This window comes from Otolemur garnettii, unplaced genomic scaffold (assembly GCF_000181295.1).
Source record: "Otolemur garnettii isolate 467f Iridium unplaced genomic scaffold, OtoGar3 scaffold00001, whole genome shotgun sequence".
Classification (NCBI taxonomy): Eukaryota; Metazoa; Chordata; class Mammalia; order Primates; family Galagidae; genus Otolemur; species Otolemur garnettii.
Window position 1 is genome coordinate 35,256,639 of NW_003852396.1, and position 16,778 is coordinate 35,273,416.

Genomic DNA, 16,778 nt, shown 5'->3' on the forward strand with positions numbered 1-16,778 from the left:
TAAACAAGTTGGACTACATCAAACTACAGGGCTTTTGTACGTCAAAGAAAATCATCCACAAAATGAAAGAGTAACCTGTAGAAAGGGAGAAAATATTTGCACACTATATGTGATAAGGCATTGATATTTGAAATATAAAAAAGGAACTTACACAACTCAATAGCAAATAAATCAAAGAACTTGATTAAAAAATGGGCAAAGGACTTGAATAGACATTTTCCCTAAAAAGATATACAAATGGCCAAATATATGAAAAAGTGCTCAATATCACTAATCATCAGAGAAATGGAAATCAAAACCACAATGATCTATCACCCCACATCTGTTAGCATGACTATTGTAAAAAAGATAGAAGAGAACAAGTGTTGGTGAAGATGTGGAGAAAGAAGAACCCTTGTACACTGTTGGTGGGAATGTAAATTGGTACAGCCATTACATAAAATAGTACAGAGGTTCTTCAAAATGCCAAAAATATGACCCAGCAATCCCATTTCTGGGGTTTTCATCCAATAGAAATGAAATAAATATCTTGAAGAGATACTCTACACTTCCATGTTCATTACATCATTAACAATAGCCAAGATACAGAAACAATCTAGGGCCTGTTGACACACAAATGGATAAAGATATAAATGGAATGTATATGTATATGTAAATGTACATAATGGAATTTTATTCAGCCATAAAAAAGAAGGAAGTCCTTCCATTTGTGACAACATGGATGATTCTAGGAGACATTTTTTTTTTAATTTTTTTGTTTATTTATTTTTTTTGCAGTTTTTGGTGGGGGCTGGGCTTGAACCTGCCGCCTCCGGCATATGGGGCCGGCGCCTTACTCCTTTGAGCCACAAGCACCACCCCAATTCTAGGAGACATTAAATTAAGTGGAATAAGCAAGATACAGAAAATATTGTATGCTGTCACTTGTATGTGGCATCTAAAAATGTCAAACTCATAGAAACAAAATAGAACAGAAGTTTCCAGGGGCTGAGGTATGGGGGGAATGGAGAGATGTTGATTAAAGGGTCCAAACTTTCAGTTGTAAGATCAACGAGTCCTGGGAATCTAATGTACACCATGGGTAGTGATGAACATGTTAATTAAGAAATAGGACAAAGAAATTGTATAATGTCAAGTTTTGCCTGGGGAATGTCATGAATGTTTCACAAAAAGGTGTCCCTGCAGCTTTTGGCTACTCTTGGGATGTATAGGTGCTTTCCATCTATGGCTGGCTAGAAATATCCTAGGAGATTGAAATATGAACTGTGTGGGAAATGATATTGGCTTACATTCTCAATAATTATTAGCATGTAAGTCCCTGTAGAGAAAGGAGACTGTTTCTTTTATATTCAGCAGCATAGCTTAATCCTGTCCCTTCCACACAGTACCATGTTTACTGTATTGTAAAGCTCAGGGAGAGAGCTGACTATGGCATGGGCATAGATTACTCCTCATTTAATGAACATATACTGAGTACCTGCTGTGTACTGGGCCTTATGGTAGAGTTATCAAGAAGAATTATTTCATCTCTAGGGTCTCTATTTTTATGCCAATCCTATGGTGTTTTGATCACTATGGACTTGTAGTATAACCTGAAGTCTGATAATGTGATGCCTCCAGATTTGTTCTTACTTTGTAGAATTGTTTTGGCTATTTGGGCTTTTTTTCTGGTTCCATAGCAAACAATAGACACACTTTCCTTGTGTGATGATCACAACTACAACTTAGACTTTACCTTACAAACACAAACAGTATAACCTAATCATATGTACCCTCACATAAAAAAAAAAAAAAAAAAGAATAAACCCCAGTCCCTGGCTTCTGAATTTTGGTTGAATAAAGGAATCAGTTGATAAGAAATTGCAGTATATGTGATTGTTAAGTGTATGCCCACAGGGCTATAAAGCACATGAGACCTAGCCCCATTTGGAGAGTGAAGGCCTCAAAAAAGTGACTTTCAAGCAAAGATTTGAATAACAAATAGGAGCTGACTTGAAAGGGGGCAAGCATTACAGTAGAGAGAATATCATGCACAGAGGTATGGTATTATCAGAAAATAGCATGCATTTTCTTATGAAGGATGTCAACAGATAATGAGAAGTGGCTGGGATCAGGCCATGGAGGATAATTACATCATAAAATGTCTATATTGTATATTATCCCGTGAAGGTGATGGTTAGTCACTGGAATGCTAGTTGAGAACAGTTTTTCAAAGAGCAGGTTGTAATCCATTAGTGGGTTGTAAAATCAAATTAGTGAATTGGGACCAGCATTTTAAAAAGGTGAACATGCAAAAAGTAGAAAATATTAGTGTGTGTTGTATGTGTGAAAGTAAATAATATTTTGTGAAGGTTTTGTTCCAGTTATTTGTGTTTGTGAACATTGTGTTCTGATGTTAAATGTTTTTTGATCTGTGGGTCATAATAAAAATCTTTTCAAGAAGAACTGAAGTTTCAATCTTGTACAAATTAATGTATCAAATTACTTTTGGTAGCATTTAACAGAAAACATAGACTCAAATGGGAATAATCACTAAAAAGATTATTTCACCATAACTAGGATTCTAGTTTGAAAGCTCTAGATACTGTAGTTTTAGTTGACTTCAGCATAGAACTAGTTCCCCAGTGGCACCTAGAATAACATGCCAATACTCTTTTCCAGTAGAATAGAGCCTGGATTCTCACTCCCTCACAATAACTTAGGCCTGTCCAGACTAAACCCATCAGGAGCTAGGAGATGGAAATACCATGATAGCTTTAGTTTAATCTGAGGTGGATGTTTGGGAGCTAATCCACTATAGTCTACAGCAATACAATGCGGTAAATTCAATGTGATTATGGAAACATTGTAGAAGCACCTAGGTTGATGGTCAGGGGAGCCACCCAGGGGATGCCAAATTTGTATATAAGTTAGGTAGATAAAAAGAAGGCTCTCCTCTCACAAAAGGTGGTAAGGAGAGCTGTACACAGAGAAATAACCTGTGGGCTTTTAGGCTTCTGGAGCACAGAATTAGAGGCAAAGGATGTACCTGGAATACATGCCTGATCAAGGAGGGGAGTCATGTTAAGGAATCTGGACTCTTTCTCTTAGGAAAAGAATGCCTGGAGAGGCATTAACAGTGAACTAAAATGATCATATTTCTATCACTATAGCTGCCATGTGGAGGAAGGCAAGTTAAGAGGCTACTGCAGGAAGCCAGAATAGAGATGTCTTGGACTTCAAGTTAGGGACAGGTGACTGCAGATTTGACAAACATTATGGGAATAAAATCAACATTCGTTTTAGTGCAGAATGAGTGTATGGAAACAATCGCTGACTTTTCTAGTCATCTTGTTTGGTTATTTGGCTTAAACTATGTTAGCTATTAAGGCTGGAGCAAATCTGTTACCTTCTGAGAAGGGAGTAGGCATTACCTTGTGAACCTTATTGTCAAGAACTGCAGCCCTGAGGGCCAGGCGTGGTAGCCTAGCACTCTGGGAGGCCAAGGTGGGTGGATTGCTCAAGCTCAGGAGTTCGAAACAAACCTGAGCAAGAGTGAGACCCCCATCTCTAAAAATAGCCAGGTGTTGTGGTGGGTGCCTATAGTCCGAGCTACTTGGGAGTTTGAGGCAGGAGAATCACTTGAGCCCAAGAGTTTGAGGTTGTTATGAGGTATGATGCCACAGCACTCTACCAAGGGCATCAAAGAGAGACTCTATAAAAAAAAAATAAAATAGAACTGCAGCCCTGGCTCAGTGCCCATAGCCCAGTGAGTAGGGCACTGGCCACATACACTGAGGCTGTCAGGTTCAAGCTTGGCCTGGGCCTGCTGAACAATGAAAACTGCAACAAGAAAATAGCTGGGTGTTGTGGTGGGCACTTGTAGTCCCAGCTATTTGGGAGGCTAAGGCAAGAGAATTGCAATTGCTTAAGCCCAAGGCTTGGAGGCTGCTATGAGCTGCAATGTCACAGCACTCTACCAAGGGCACCATAGTGATACTCTGTCTCAAAAAACAAACAAACAAAAAATAAATCCTGCAGCCGAAGATGGGGAACCTTTGAAGGCGGTGCCCTCGGGTTTGCAATGTATTAAAGAGGTGATTAGATGGACTTAGGGGAACATTTCAGCAACTGAAGTGAATGTTTTATGGTCCAGATTAGTGCAATTCCTGACACACTATTATACTTCCTTGTGTTACCCCCCTGAGCTTTTACCAAATGTTTTAGGATTCATGTACTCTTATTTTGAGGCAAAATATTAAAAGGGGATTTGGTGTTCTTAAGGCCACTGTGGTAGTGGCTCATTAGGATGTGTGTTTCTTGATGACATAGGTCATGTCTTGTTACATCTGTATTTCTAATAATCTAGCTAGTCCAGAGTCTCACACATGGCAAACATTTGATAAATGTATCCTTGCTGCCTACAATAATGGTGGGCACTAGCAGATGCTTAGTATGCATATAAGAGAACTGCTGAGAGCCCCAAAGGTAGATGGATTTCTGGGGGCTAAAAGGAAAGCTAAGGGAACCCAGTCACAATCCACCTATTCACAATATATAGATTGTGGTTTTAAGTTCAAGGAAAGTGCTTTGAGCCAGGGATGGCTCTTAAGATACGCGGTTGGGGTGAATATTCTCACTTAGAAGAAAGAGAGGTAAATTTGTGTTTGGGGGGGGACGTTCAGACTTGCAGATTTGACAAATGTTGAGTGTCCACTATATGTCACTCAAAATGTAATATAAGAGCTTTCTGGCAGTAGTGTGGACAAAATGGACTAGACAAAAGAGATACAGAGCCCTGGGCAGTGCCTGTGGCTCAAAGGAGTAGGGCTCTGGCCCCGAAAGCCGGAGGTGGCCGATTCAAACCCTGCCCCGGCCTAAAACTGCCAAAAAAAAAAAAAAAAAAAAAAGAGATATAGAGCCCTGTTGGGAGCAGTTGAGTCTCAGACTAGGGCAGTTGCAGCGAAACAGCACCAGAATAGTTGTGTCACAAAAATGCTCATCTATCTGATAGACCAAAGATCCCTCTACTTTCAGCCTTATTATTTCAGACAATGGACAGATTCACTGGGCCAAATACACTTTTTAGGTACATCTTCAGATAAAATCTCTTCATCCCATTCTACTGGGGATATGGGAACTATCTCAAGTCTCCCCATGACTACCACCCTAGTCAAGCCTCATCCTAAGGGATGGGCAGCCTGGCGGGGCCAATCCTGCCTTCAGAGTAATTAGTGGATATAAAGGATCTTCCTGCTTCTCACATGCTCTGGCTATTGGGAAGCTAGATTCCCCTTTTCTGAGTTTCCAGAGCCGCCTAGATTTAACAATAAAAATTTCCAGGAAATTCCCAGTAGGTTTAACTTCCTAATCTGCCTTTCACTTTGACCTTCTTTGTTCACTGTCTCTCCCCACCAAAAGGAAAGAACTTATCCAGGAGCCCAACATCCTTCGCTGAATGCCTCTATCCCTTTGGCCAGGGTGGTGGAACACCTGAGTTATTAGGTTTGCTACACCATTCAGAGGTTGAGGGGAACACATGAAGGTGATGTGTGATACTGCCTAGAAACAGAAGAATGGTTGTAGTATCCATTGAGGCTTACTAGGGTACTGGATTGTTTCAGGAAGTGTCACTTGCAGATGTTAACTCCTACCTACTAGGAAATGATTTTTCTCTAGTAAATCCCAGGGGCTTGGTCTCTCTGAGATTCAATCTCAAAACACAATCACATTTGGGAATCAGTTTAGGATTTTAAGATACATGCCCCACTTAAAATGGCATTAAGAAAAACAACTGTACTAACCCTCACCCACCCAAATCTATGGATCAGAAACATGAATTATGAATTTACAATCCCTGGTAGACTGAGCATTTGGATAGTTCTCATTCTCCAGAAATCCCTGGGGAAGAAGAAAAATTTATTTACATATAAATATGGTAAATTTTGGTTTTAATTTACTCATATAAGAGATTTTCTCTATTGTGCAAAGAGAGGGCCATCGTGCTCTTCAGAAGGTTCTCAGCCCTATTAAGAGTGTCCATTTTACAAATCTAGCTCCAGTTCTTCTTAGAGATTAAAAAAGCTCTAAAGGTCTGTGATCTTGGGCACTGATAACGGCTGCAGAGCCTTCAGATCCAGTTAAATCTCTGGTGTTCCGGCTGTGTTGGATCTGTGGATGCATGCTTCCTGGTTCTGGCTGAGGTCCTGCCGCAGTCCCTGCAGCAGTTGATTTAGGAGTGTAAGGTTGCTGTCTCTCCGAGGAATAGGAAGGGGTGGGAGGCAGTTCCCTTTGTACTCAATCACTGCCATCTTGGCTCGATCCTGCTCGCTCCTATTTGGGATCTGCAGCATTCTTGTGTAGCCCCCATTTTGACCTTGGTACCGAGGAGCCAGTACTTGAAACAGCTTTGGGATCAAGTCCTTCTCCTAGAGGGAGAGAGTTATCCAAGGGACAGCAGAGTCAAGTCAGACTGCAGAGGCATTTAACTTTCAGCCACTTGCAAAGGTAAAGTCCACACACACCATACCCAAACTTCTTCCAACCCCTAATCTGGCAGAGTCAAAGTTACACAAAGGGGTCATTTACAGGCAGTTATGTAAAGTGATATTCACAGATGAGTTCAACTAAGGCTTAAGATAATGGCTTAAGATAAGGTTTAAGATAGTATCTTAAGGCTTAAGATGTTTCTAATTCAGTTCACAACACTGGCCCATAAGTGACAGCCTAGCTTAATTCCACCCAATTTCCCTTTCTCCAACAACCCCCTCTTCCACAAGGAGCCAAGAATGCTATTTGGGAGGCAGACAGGATGCACTGACCGTGAGCCAGAAGTCAGCCATGCGCATGGCTCGTTCATTGGTGTCTCCCAGTTTCCCATAGTCGATGAGCTGTGAGGGCAAAACATCAAAGATCCAAACCCAACAAGAAGATGGGCACCAATCTAATTTCTCTAACGCTGGATAGGAATCCTTTACACTAGCAAAGAAAGCACCTCTAATCTAGGCTACCTCTTACTCCACGGTCCTAACTGTTCTTCCACTGAGGCGCCAAGGACTGGATTCATTTCAGTGTAGTAAGGGATTCTGACTTGGGGAAGGGTGGATCAGGGCGATCCCACTCCCTTTTCACAAGCAGCCGGACCCCTCCCCTCAGGCCAGACTCTCGCGATCGACAAGAAGACCCAGTTCCTCACCTTCTCGGCGTAGCCCCTCATCTCGTCCACGCGCGCCCATGACGCCTCGATGCGTTCGTGCCGCACCAGTCCCGTGAGCAAGTTCCGCAACATGTGGATGCGGGACTCGGGACCAAGGCCCAGACGGCGAAATACGCGGCCATGGGAGATGGCTGCGGCAACAGTAACCCTCATGTCCCTTACCTCTACCTGCCCCTTGGAAGCCGGAACTGAAAACTCTAGAGGGGAGACAGGGCGGAGCCAATTTCAGAGGACGCATGCGCCGCCGCTCGGTGCGTGGTGGACGTGTTTGCGCATGAGCATCGGACCCTGCCTAGTTGGCAATCAGGGGGAGGGCGGAGAGACGTGTGTAGACGTTTTCTAGAGGCGGCAAGCTGGGCTGGCTTTAGGCGTTATAAATGCTCCGTGAACAAGGAGCTCGAGAACAAGGCGCCCCCTAGTGTGGGATAAACAGGCCATCGGGTTTCTCTTGTGCTGAGTCAGGCGACTTGTGGCATTTACAGCTGTGGGAATCTCCGCCGCAGAGCCTGCTGGGAAAGTGAGTGTCCGAGGGCGAAGGCGCGGGCGGGGGTCGGAGTCCTGAAGGCGGACTGCACCACAGGGCCTTGAACAGTGGCCGGCAGGCGTGGCCGACACCGGCAGGCATCATTTTTAACAGTGATTACAGTACTAATGGTGGCATGAATAATAACGATGCCTAGAAAAGAAACACAGATAGTGAAAGCTTTCTTTTGCAGTAATCATTTCTGTTAAAGAAAAAATTGCAGCACTGAAAGAAAACATAATGGATTAAAGTTTAAAATTACATCAGGGTATTTTTTTTTTTTTTTTGGAAACAAGGGGAAAACATACCTATGTATTTATGCTGTTAAAGTAGTGAACAATAATATTATAGTTTGTTGTTGACCCTAGTGCCTGCAAATTTGCAATGACTGTCAATATTGACTTGTTATGGATTGAAAGCTATGTTATGTCCTAACTTCTTGTAAGTCAGAATGTGGCTTAATTTGGGAAAAGAGTCATTGCAGATGTAATTAGTTAAGGTGAGGTCATCCTGAAGTAGTTGGGGGCCTAATCCAAAATGACTGGTGACCCCCTAAAAAGAAAGTGTGTGAAGAAACAAGCGCACAGTGTGAAGATTAAACAGGTGAAGAGCGACATACAGAGAAAATGCCATGTGTCCTTCGAAACAGAGATTGGCATTATACATTTGCAAGTTAATGAATGAACAAGGATCGCTGGAAACACCTAAAGCTAAGAGAGAGGCACCAGGAATATATTCTTTTCCGGATTCCTCAGAAAACATGACCCTGCTGCTGCTGACACATTAATTTTTTACTTCTAAGTTCCAGAGCCTTGAGATGAAAAATGTTTGTTGTTTTAAGTCCAACAGTTTGTAATATTTTGTTATGGCAGCCTTAGGAAATTAATTCACTGTTCAGACTGAACATGAACATACGAAGCGTGAATTATTCTAGATTCGTCACTATGCTTAGCACATAGGTGACCAAACAACACTTCTTTGTTAATTTTAATTTTAAAAAGTTTTTTCATATGAAGCAACAGATGTACATATAGGAAAAGTCATAAACGTGTGTGTTGGCAAAGACTTACATAAATCACACTTTATAATAAATTATAGAAATTATACCATTCATGTCTTGTTTGGGAATAATTCTTGCAGCTTCCAATTATCTTTACAATTGAAAAATTCACTAAGATATTTTTACTAGAAAATTCATAAATTTCTGTTGTTAAAAACTTGTGACAATTTTCTTCTGCAAAATTCAGAAAAAAACGAACACTGAAGCCAACCTTATTTGATCCATTGTTTTAGAAATTGTGTCTCCTTGGTGAAAACAATTGTATCACAAACATTGTCCTTTTGACTTTTTCTGGCAGTACAAGACATCATCTCTTGTCTCTTCTGGCAAAATTCCATATTTTTTTCTATGCCAATTTCTCTACTGGCTTTCTCCACAGTTTTTATGGACTGATATTCAAGGAGCAATTTTAAACCATGTTGCTTTACTGATTCTGTGTTGCTCAGGGTTTATTCTGGCTGTTTGCCAATAGTTTTGTGTTCAATTGGCCTCACCTGAAACTTCACATAAATTTTTAAAAAAGTCATAAAGAAAAAGTCCCATATGACTAAGATTGTTTTAACTCTATTGTTTGTAAAATAGGGATATAGTATACCACAGAGATTGGAGTCATGAGATGCAGCCGAAGTAAACTTGAAAGATAGTTAAACACCTATGCATTTATATTCAAAGTCAGTATGTGTGGCAGAATTGTGGAACTGGTAGTTCTCTAAATTGATTCCATGTGGGATAAGATATTTTTTAGTGCATATGTTTAATAATGATAATTTTAAGCATGCATACATATCATTGTAACTCAACTGTAACTGTAGCAATTGTTTAGAACTTAGACCAACAGAAGATTTGTGTGTGTGTGTGTGTGTATAATTACATTGCTAACATTGTCTAGAATTATGTACAAGGTGATAATTAAAATCAGATTGACTTTTAGTTTCATTATTATGGTTATGTCATTAAATCTGAAATGTCTGATTTCAAATCAAAAGTTAATTATGCATGTACCTCAAACAAGAAGCAGTACAATTAATCAATGTATGTGCCCAAATTATTAACACAGTTTTCCCATCTTGGCATCTGCACACCAATAGCAAAGAAGCCTGAAACCAATAGCAAAGAAGCCTGAAGAGTGGTGATAAAATCACAAAAAGCATTTTCCACAGATTGATCAGAATTGAATATTTTTCCTTGCAAGAAGTGGTCCAAAGCCTAGAAGAAGTGGTAGTCAGTTGGTGCAAGGTCTGGTGAATATTGCAGATGACACAGAGTTTCCAAGCCTGGCTTTTGTAGTTTGAGCAGCACTGTTTTTATGACAGCATGGTCTTGCAAGAGGATTGACCTGTCTCTATTGAACAATCTTGGCTGTTTAATCACAAGCATCCTCTAAGTCAATGGTTCTCAACCTTCCTTGATGCTGTAGTTCTTTAATACCGTTCCTGTGGGTTGTGACCCACAGATTGAGAACCACTGCTCTAAGTGCTTGCAGTATATATCTGCTATACTTGATTGACCAGGTTTTGTGAAACTGTAGTGGATAACTGTAGTGGATAATGCCAGTGCTGATCACTAAACTTTTTGATGAATATTTGGTTTTGGACTATTGGTTTCAGTACTTCATTCAACCATCTTGCCATACTCTTGTGACTGTCAAAAAGACAATACATGTAATAGTATGTTGTGTAAATGGTTGGCCTTTAAGTTGTGACAGCAAAGAAAGGCAGCGTTGAAAGGAATTTTCTTTTGATGCGTATTTAATTCATGTGGAACTCATCTACCCAGATTCTTTATCTTGCCAAGTTTTTTTCAAATGGTTCATATTGTTGCAAAAGTAATGAAAAACCTGGCAGCTAATTCACACATGGTGTGAGAGAGATTTGCTTCCACTACAGCTTTCAGCATGTCATTGTCAACCTTGGTTTCAGGTTCCCCATGTGGCTGATTTTCAAGATTAAAATCACCAGAATGGAACTTCTTAAGCCATCAATGTACTCTACATTCATTACCCACATCCTTCCCAAACACTTCATTGATATTTTGAGCAGTCTGCACTGCACTGGTTCCATGAAGGAAGTTCTATTTTTAAATAACATGAATTTTTGACTTGTCCATGATTTCACAAAAATTTCTCTAAAAAAATTTGAAAGATAATCACAAGTCAAAACATGCATTTTAAAGAATGAAGATGTACCTTCACAATTAAAAAAAAATCACAAGAAGTGTCAAAGTGAAATGTAAGAGATATCAAGTGTCAAACTTAGTACCTAAGGAAATATTGGTTACTTGGTAACCTAATATTTGAACATTGTTTACAGACAGTTAACTCCCTTATTCCTGCTCCCAAGCCAAGGTGCTCTTACCTCCCAATTCTTGGCACCCATTGGTGCTGAGTATCCACTTGAACCCCTAGAGAAGATGCTCAGAATATATCTGAGTATTGTGGTTGAGCCAGAACCTGTATCACTCTGATAAGAGTCCAGGGTTAAGTCCCTGAAGTGGTGTTGCTATTGACTATAGTCAATATGGCAGGAGTGAGGAAAGTGGTCCCAATAATGTTTTGGGTGGCAGCTAAAAGAGAAAGATCTCAGCCTTTAGAAGAATTTTTTGTCCATAACCTCTGTTGGAAAAAGGGCATTGATTGGATCTGCCCACATGGCAGTTGTTCTGGAAGCCAGGGTAGGAAGCTTAGCAAATGTTAAATCAGGGATTTAATGTTGATGGTAAAAAGCAATTGTTGCTTTAACCCCAAACCAACGTTGGGTTCTATCCCTAGAATCCTGAATGTCTGGAAGTATCATAGAGACTTACTCTTTCTTGGTGCACACACACACACACACACTAATTCCCTTAGGTCAGTGTTTTAACCCCTTTCTGAATCCAACTTTTTGAGAGGGATAGGACAAAGACACAGTCTATCTCTAGTATCTAGTGGAATGTTGCTATTATTCCACTAGATACTAGATGCTAATACTCAGTTAAAATGAGTTTTTTTGTAATCAGAGTCAGTAGGATATTAATGGACCTCATCTGACATAAAGATTTTCCTGTTCCACTTAGATGTCAGAAGACATCTGACACTTTTTTTTTTTTGTGATTGCATTTGTTCACCTGCTCCACTGTTGGAGCCTGTCTGATGCATTTCCTCATGTAGTATGGACCTTAACCAACAGGTGGCACAGGTTGTACTCTTTCTTTTTCCAGGCAGGCCATGTTTTTTGATGTGAACAGGTGATTGTGTGTTGTATTCATGTAGTTGTGCTTGTTGGAAAAGGGTGAGGAAAAGGCATGCAAATGATAATGATCTTGCAGTGTGGATTTTTGAGGATAGTGAGGTTAAAGAATAGTTTAGTTATGAAAGTGAACATATAGAAACTTTTCCTGTATGTAGTGACATTAATTCCAGTGAATCTGAAGTTAATGATGAAGAAGAAAATGATCATCATACACAGCCTGTAACAAGTAGCTGGAAGGTTTATGGTGATGACGATGATGATCTTACGAGTTCCCATACTCTGTCACACAATGGGGATTCACCCTTCCGCAAAGTGCTCAGCCAAACACTGAACTTGAATATGTCTAGCTCTTTTTCTCAGATGATCTTATTAGTGAAATTGTGACCAGGACAAATATATATGCAGGGGAAAAATACCAAAGATGACTCCACTAACAAAATACTCAATGTAGCACTTGTGGAAGGATGTTTCATCAGAAGAAATGAAGGCATTCTTTTAGGTAATACTGGACATGGCTCTGAATGTGAAGCTACAGTTTGTTGACTATTTTACCAAAGATTGGCTAGACCAAACCCCATTCTTCAAGGATGTTTTCTTTCATCTCTGTTTTTACCCAATATTTTGGATGCTGCATTTACTTCCTCCCGTCACAGTTTCAGGGAGTGTGTGTACCCAAGAGATCATGGTGAAGAATGTCAGTGAGTATATTGGCAATAAATGCAAGGAACTTTATGTACTGGGAAGAAATGTGGCTATAGATAAGAGCACAGTAGTTTTCAAAGGAAGGATTCAATTCAAGTGCTAGAGTCTGAAGAAGCCTACAAAGAAGTGCCTATAAATTTTCCACCTATGTGATTCAGAAAATGGTTGTGTGTTTTCTTACATTTCTTATTATGGCAAGACAATGACAGAAAGTCTTATTTGTACTGATTTTCCCTTTATGTCTCAAATGATGATTCACTTAGCACAAGTTTTGCAAGTTCATATGAATGGTTTGGGTTATCACATCTACACTGACAGATTCTATGCAAGCCCTCAAGTTGCTCAGGAATTGCATAAAATGAAAATACATATAACAAGAAGATTGTGATTTCTAGAAAGGATTTTTCAAGTGCTCTGAAAAAGAAAAAACGTCAGGAATATCAATTATATGCCTATCAATGTGATCTGAAAATGTGCCTCTTATTCCATAACAAGAGGTCAGTGACAATGTTGAGTAAATTATTTGACCCTCAAATATAGTTGATCACTGGTTAGAGGAAGAAACAGCCTGTTCAATTTGAAAAACTGACAATTATTTTAGAATACACAAAGCTTATGAGAAGAGTGGACAGAGCTGTGGATATGCCAGATTTACAAGCAAGTCCTGCAAATGGTGGAAAAAATTATTCTTCTGGCTGATGGAAGTTATAGTTGTGAACAGTTATATCTGTTACTCATTAGATAAGGAGAATGGATAAAAAGCAGACACACCTTTCTTACAAGAGAAATCTCATCACTCGTGAGCAGTGTGAAGAACAGAAGTTCAAGAAAGAGGGCAAGCCTATCATCTTCTGACACTGAGGAAAGGCTAAATGGGAAGATGCTTTTTATAATGCAAAATGAAAAAAAAATTAACAAAGGATTGCATAGTTGCAGCAGAAGAAATAAGAAAGGAAGAAGGATAGAAACTATTTTCTACTGTGAGACATGAAAGAGAAAGCCTGGACTTCATCTGGAAATTGCTTCAAGAAGTATACTCAATATAAACAAAAACACTTTAATTATTTTATGTAACTAAAATAGATAATAAAATCATCAGGTACAGTGATATTTATGTTTTTCCCCTTTTAAAATTGTAGGATAATTATGAGTAATCTACCAACTTCTTTCCCACTCAAAATAAATAAGAGCTGGGAAGTACGCAGGTGGCAGAAACAATTGGGAGTGGAAAGGGCTAAGGATAACAATTTATTATAAAACATCCCAAATGGAAACAAGAAACTTTGTAAGTAATTGAATTTAGGAAATAAGCTCTTGATGTATATGCAACCGAAGTTGAAGTGTCATAGAGTAGTAGAAGGACACAGAGTTTGGATGGAATTATAACTCTCTGTAGTGATGTTTCACTCTGGAAATGATGACTAGCTGTTTCCAACTTGGCTTATTCTCTTCATGTGGTGTTCCTTCCCCTTCTTGCCTCATTTCCTTGTATTATTAGTGAGATCAGCTGTCTGCTGCTAACATTATAAGGTCCTTCAAGGTCAGAGAGGGACTCTGACTCATGTATCCCATCTCTTCTCCCTTACTCCACCCACAAGCTAGCACTGTGCTTCTAAGTCTTTCAGTTTAAAAAAAAAAAAAACACCCAAAAAGAGAACTTTGTGATTTTTGATGATTTAGCCTTTATTTAGAACAATTTTTCTCCTTTCCTTTCTCTCATTTCTTAGATATTTATGATATTTATTGAGAATTTGTTGTATGGCTAGGCATATTGAGTATTAGCTAGCTTTTATTATACCTCCACACCAGATATCTCACTAATTGTGCATCTGGTTGTATCTCTCTTTTTCTGTGTCCTTTCACTCCTGGGTCTATGTTATTAAAAAGATCTCTGTAGCTCATTTCCTCCTATGAGCCTGGACTCAGACTTGTCACTGACTGTACTATTTTTAAACCATCTTATTTGCTTTTACTTTGGGTTCATTGTTCCACCCTGGATGATATATTTATTCAACACTCAAAATTGGTTATTTTCTTTATTCCCAGCTTAGTTATTTTAAGTCAGATAAAAGTTGGACAATATGTACATTAGAGAAGACAATAGCTATAAACTGGATACATTTGGGAGGAAGCTTACTGATCATCCAGTCCAAGGATTCTGACCTTTTTTGGTGCTTTTTAACAAGACTGACCAATCCTAGTCTTCTAAGGATAATGTTTTTAAATGCATGAAATAAAATACAGAGAATTGCAAAGGAACCCAAATATGTTGTTACTAATTCATTAAATAGATTTCTTTGCTAAGCTTCTTATTGAAGGATCTATCCAACACTGCGAAAGGAGTGTTAAAATCTCTGACTAATTCATTAAATAACAAGATCTAGTGCCGTGTTAAATAAGTATTGTGATTTTTCAAAGTAATGATGAACATAATATTTTGAAATATTTACAATTTTAATGTGATAACAAAAATATCAATGATTTCAACTACAGAAGAATCATTGCTACTATTGTGGTTTGTTACTTATGTACAAATTGAAGAAAATGTTACATATCAGTAACCCATCAAGGAAAATAAATGCATTTTTTTTCATCTAAGTTCATGAACCTCTTGAATTTTATTCATTGACCCCGTTGGGTGTCTATGACCTCCACATTAAGAACACTTGAGTTATTACACAGGTGAGGAAACAGATGCAAGCCCATGTGGAAAAAGTGAAAAGAAGTTCTATTTTTGGAAAGAGAAGAACTGCATTTGAATTTTGCTGTAGCTCAATAATGAGTTCCCCTCCCCCATTTCTTTCATTCATTCAATAAGTATGTTGAAAGTTACTATGCATCAAGAGCTTGACTAGCCATTGAGCATTCACCAGACACTGTTCTTACAAGTTGTATAATTTTAGTGAGGAGTTAAGCATTAACAAATATGGAGAAGTGGTTTACATGTTTAGAAAGGGACAATATAGATTTTTGTAGGAATATACAGTGAAGGGAACTTAAACTATGTATAGTTTAATATGTCAGGGATGGTTTCTCTGAGGAAGTGATGCCTAAGCTAGGAGCATTATCAGATTTGCATTTTAAATATAGTCTTGGGCCATATAATGATGTGTTTCGTTCAGTAACAGACTGCATATATGCTCGTGTTCCCGTAAGATTAAAATACTACTTTTTTACCGTAACTTTTCTATGTTGAAATAGGTTTAGATAACACAAATACTTGCTATTGTGTTACAGTGGCTTCTAGCATTCAATACAGTAATGTTCTGTACAGATTTGTAGTCTAGGGGAAATAGGCTGTACCATAGAGCCTAGGTGTACACAAGGCTGTACCATCAAGGTTTGTGTAAGCACACTCTGTGATAATTGTGCCATGACTAAATTGCCTAATAGTGCGTTTCTCAGGAAATATCCTTGTTAGGTAATATGTGACTATATCTCTTTAGCATACGCTGGAGGAAATATGTTGAGGGAGCAAGAGAAGGTTCAGATAAACCAGTAAGAAGATGTGCGTAAGAAGATGGTGACTTGGGTAAAAGTTAGTTCGGCAAAAATTTATTGAATACTTGGAGGGTTGTATAGGAAACTTTTGGTACAATCAAATTTTGTAAGACGTGGACTGGATTTAGGAAAGCTAACAAAAACAATTATGTGAGACATTGGGGAAGCAGTTGGAGTCATTACCACTTTCAGGGCTGAAGGGGCAAGGGTGGAGAGTAATGCCTTGGACAGGGGAAGCTGGACATGGCAGCTGTATGGTAGGAGTGATGCACAGGGAGGGAAGAAAGTACAAGAAGGGACCTGGGGGAATCAGTAACCAGAACTCACTCTCCTTTCTCCTTTTGATCTTTTGTTGGTATAGTACTTACTTCCCTGTAACCTTACTCATCCAGAAACCAGAAGGCAATGGAGCCCAGTTTCAGGGCACAGGAAAAGACACAGAAGGATGGGGAGTATATCTGGGAGGCAAATAGAAAATATCCCACACAATTAATGAAAAGACTGTACCAAGTCCCTACATTGATAGTTTCTAGGGAAGTTATCTTCAAACTGAAGTATGTTGTGGGAGTA

General features: G+C 39.2%; 1 protein-coding gene across 2 annotated transcripts; it reads right to left on the reverse strand.

Moving 5' to 3' along the window:
• Positions 1-5,913: 5,913 nt before the first annotated feature.
• MRPL17 (mitochondrial ribosomal protein L17) lies at positions 5,914-7,459 on the reverse strand. Of its 2 annotated transcripts, XM_003781046.3 has the most exons (3): positions 7,175-7,455; positions 6,801-6,869; positions 5,914-6,407 (listed from the first exon to the last, which is right to left on the reverse strand). In XM_003781046.3, the coding sequence occupies exons 1-3, from the start codon at positions 7,346-7,348 to the stop codon at positions 6,120-6,122; spliced, it is 531 nt and encodes a 176-aa protein (XP_003781094.1). In that variant the 5' UTR covers positions 7,349-7,455; the 3' UTR covers positions 5,914-6,119. The 2 variants fall into 2 exon arrangements, with proteins under 2 accessions (XP_003781094.1, XP_023369630.1); XM_023513862.1 differs by lacking the exon at positions 6,801-6,869 and having other exon boundaries at positions 7,175-7,459.
• Between the last annotated feature and the right edge of the window lie 9,319 nt (positions 7,460-16,778).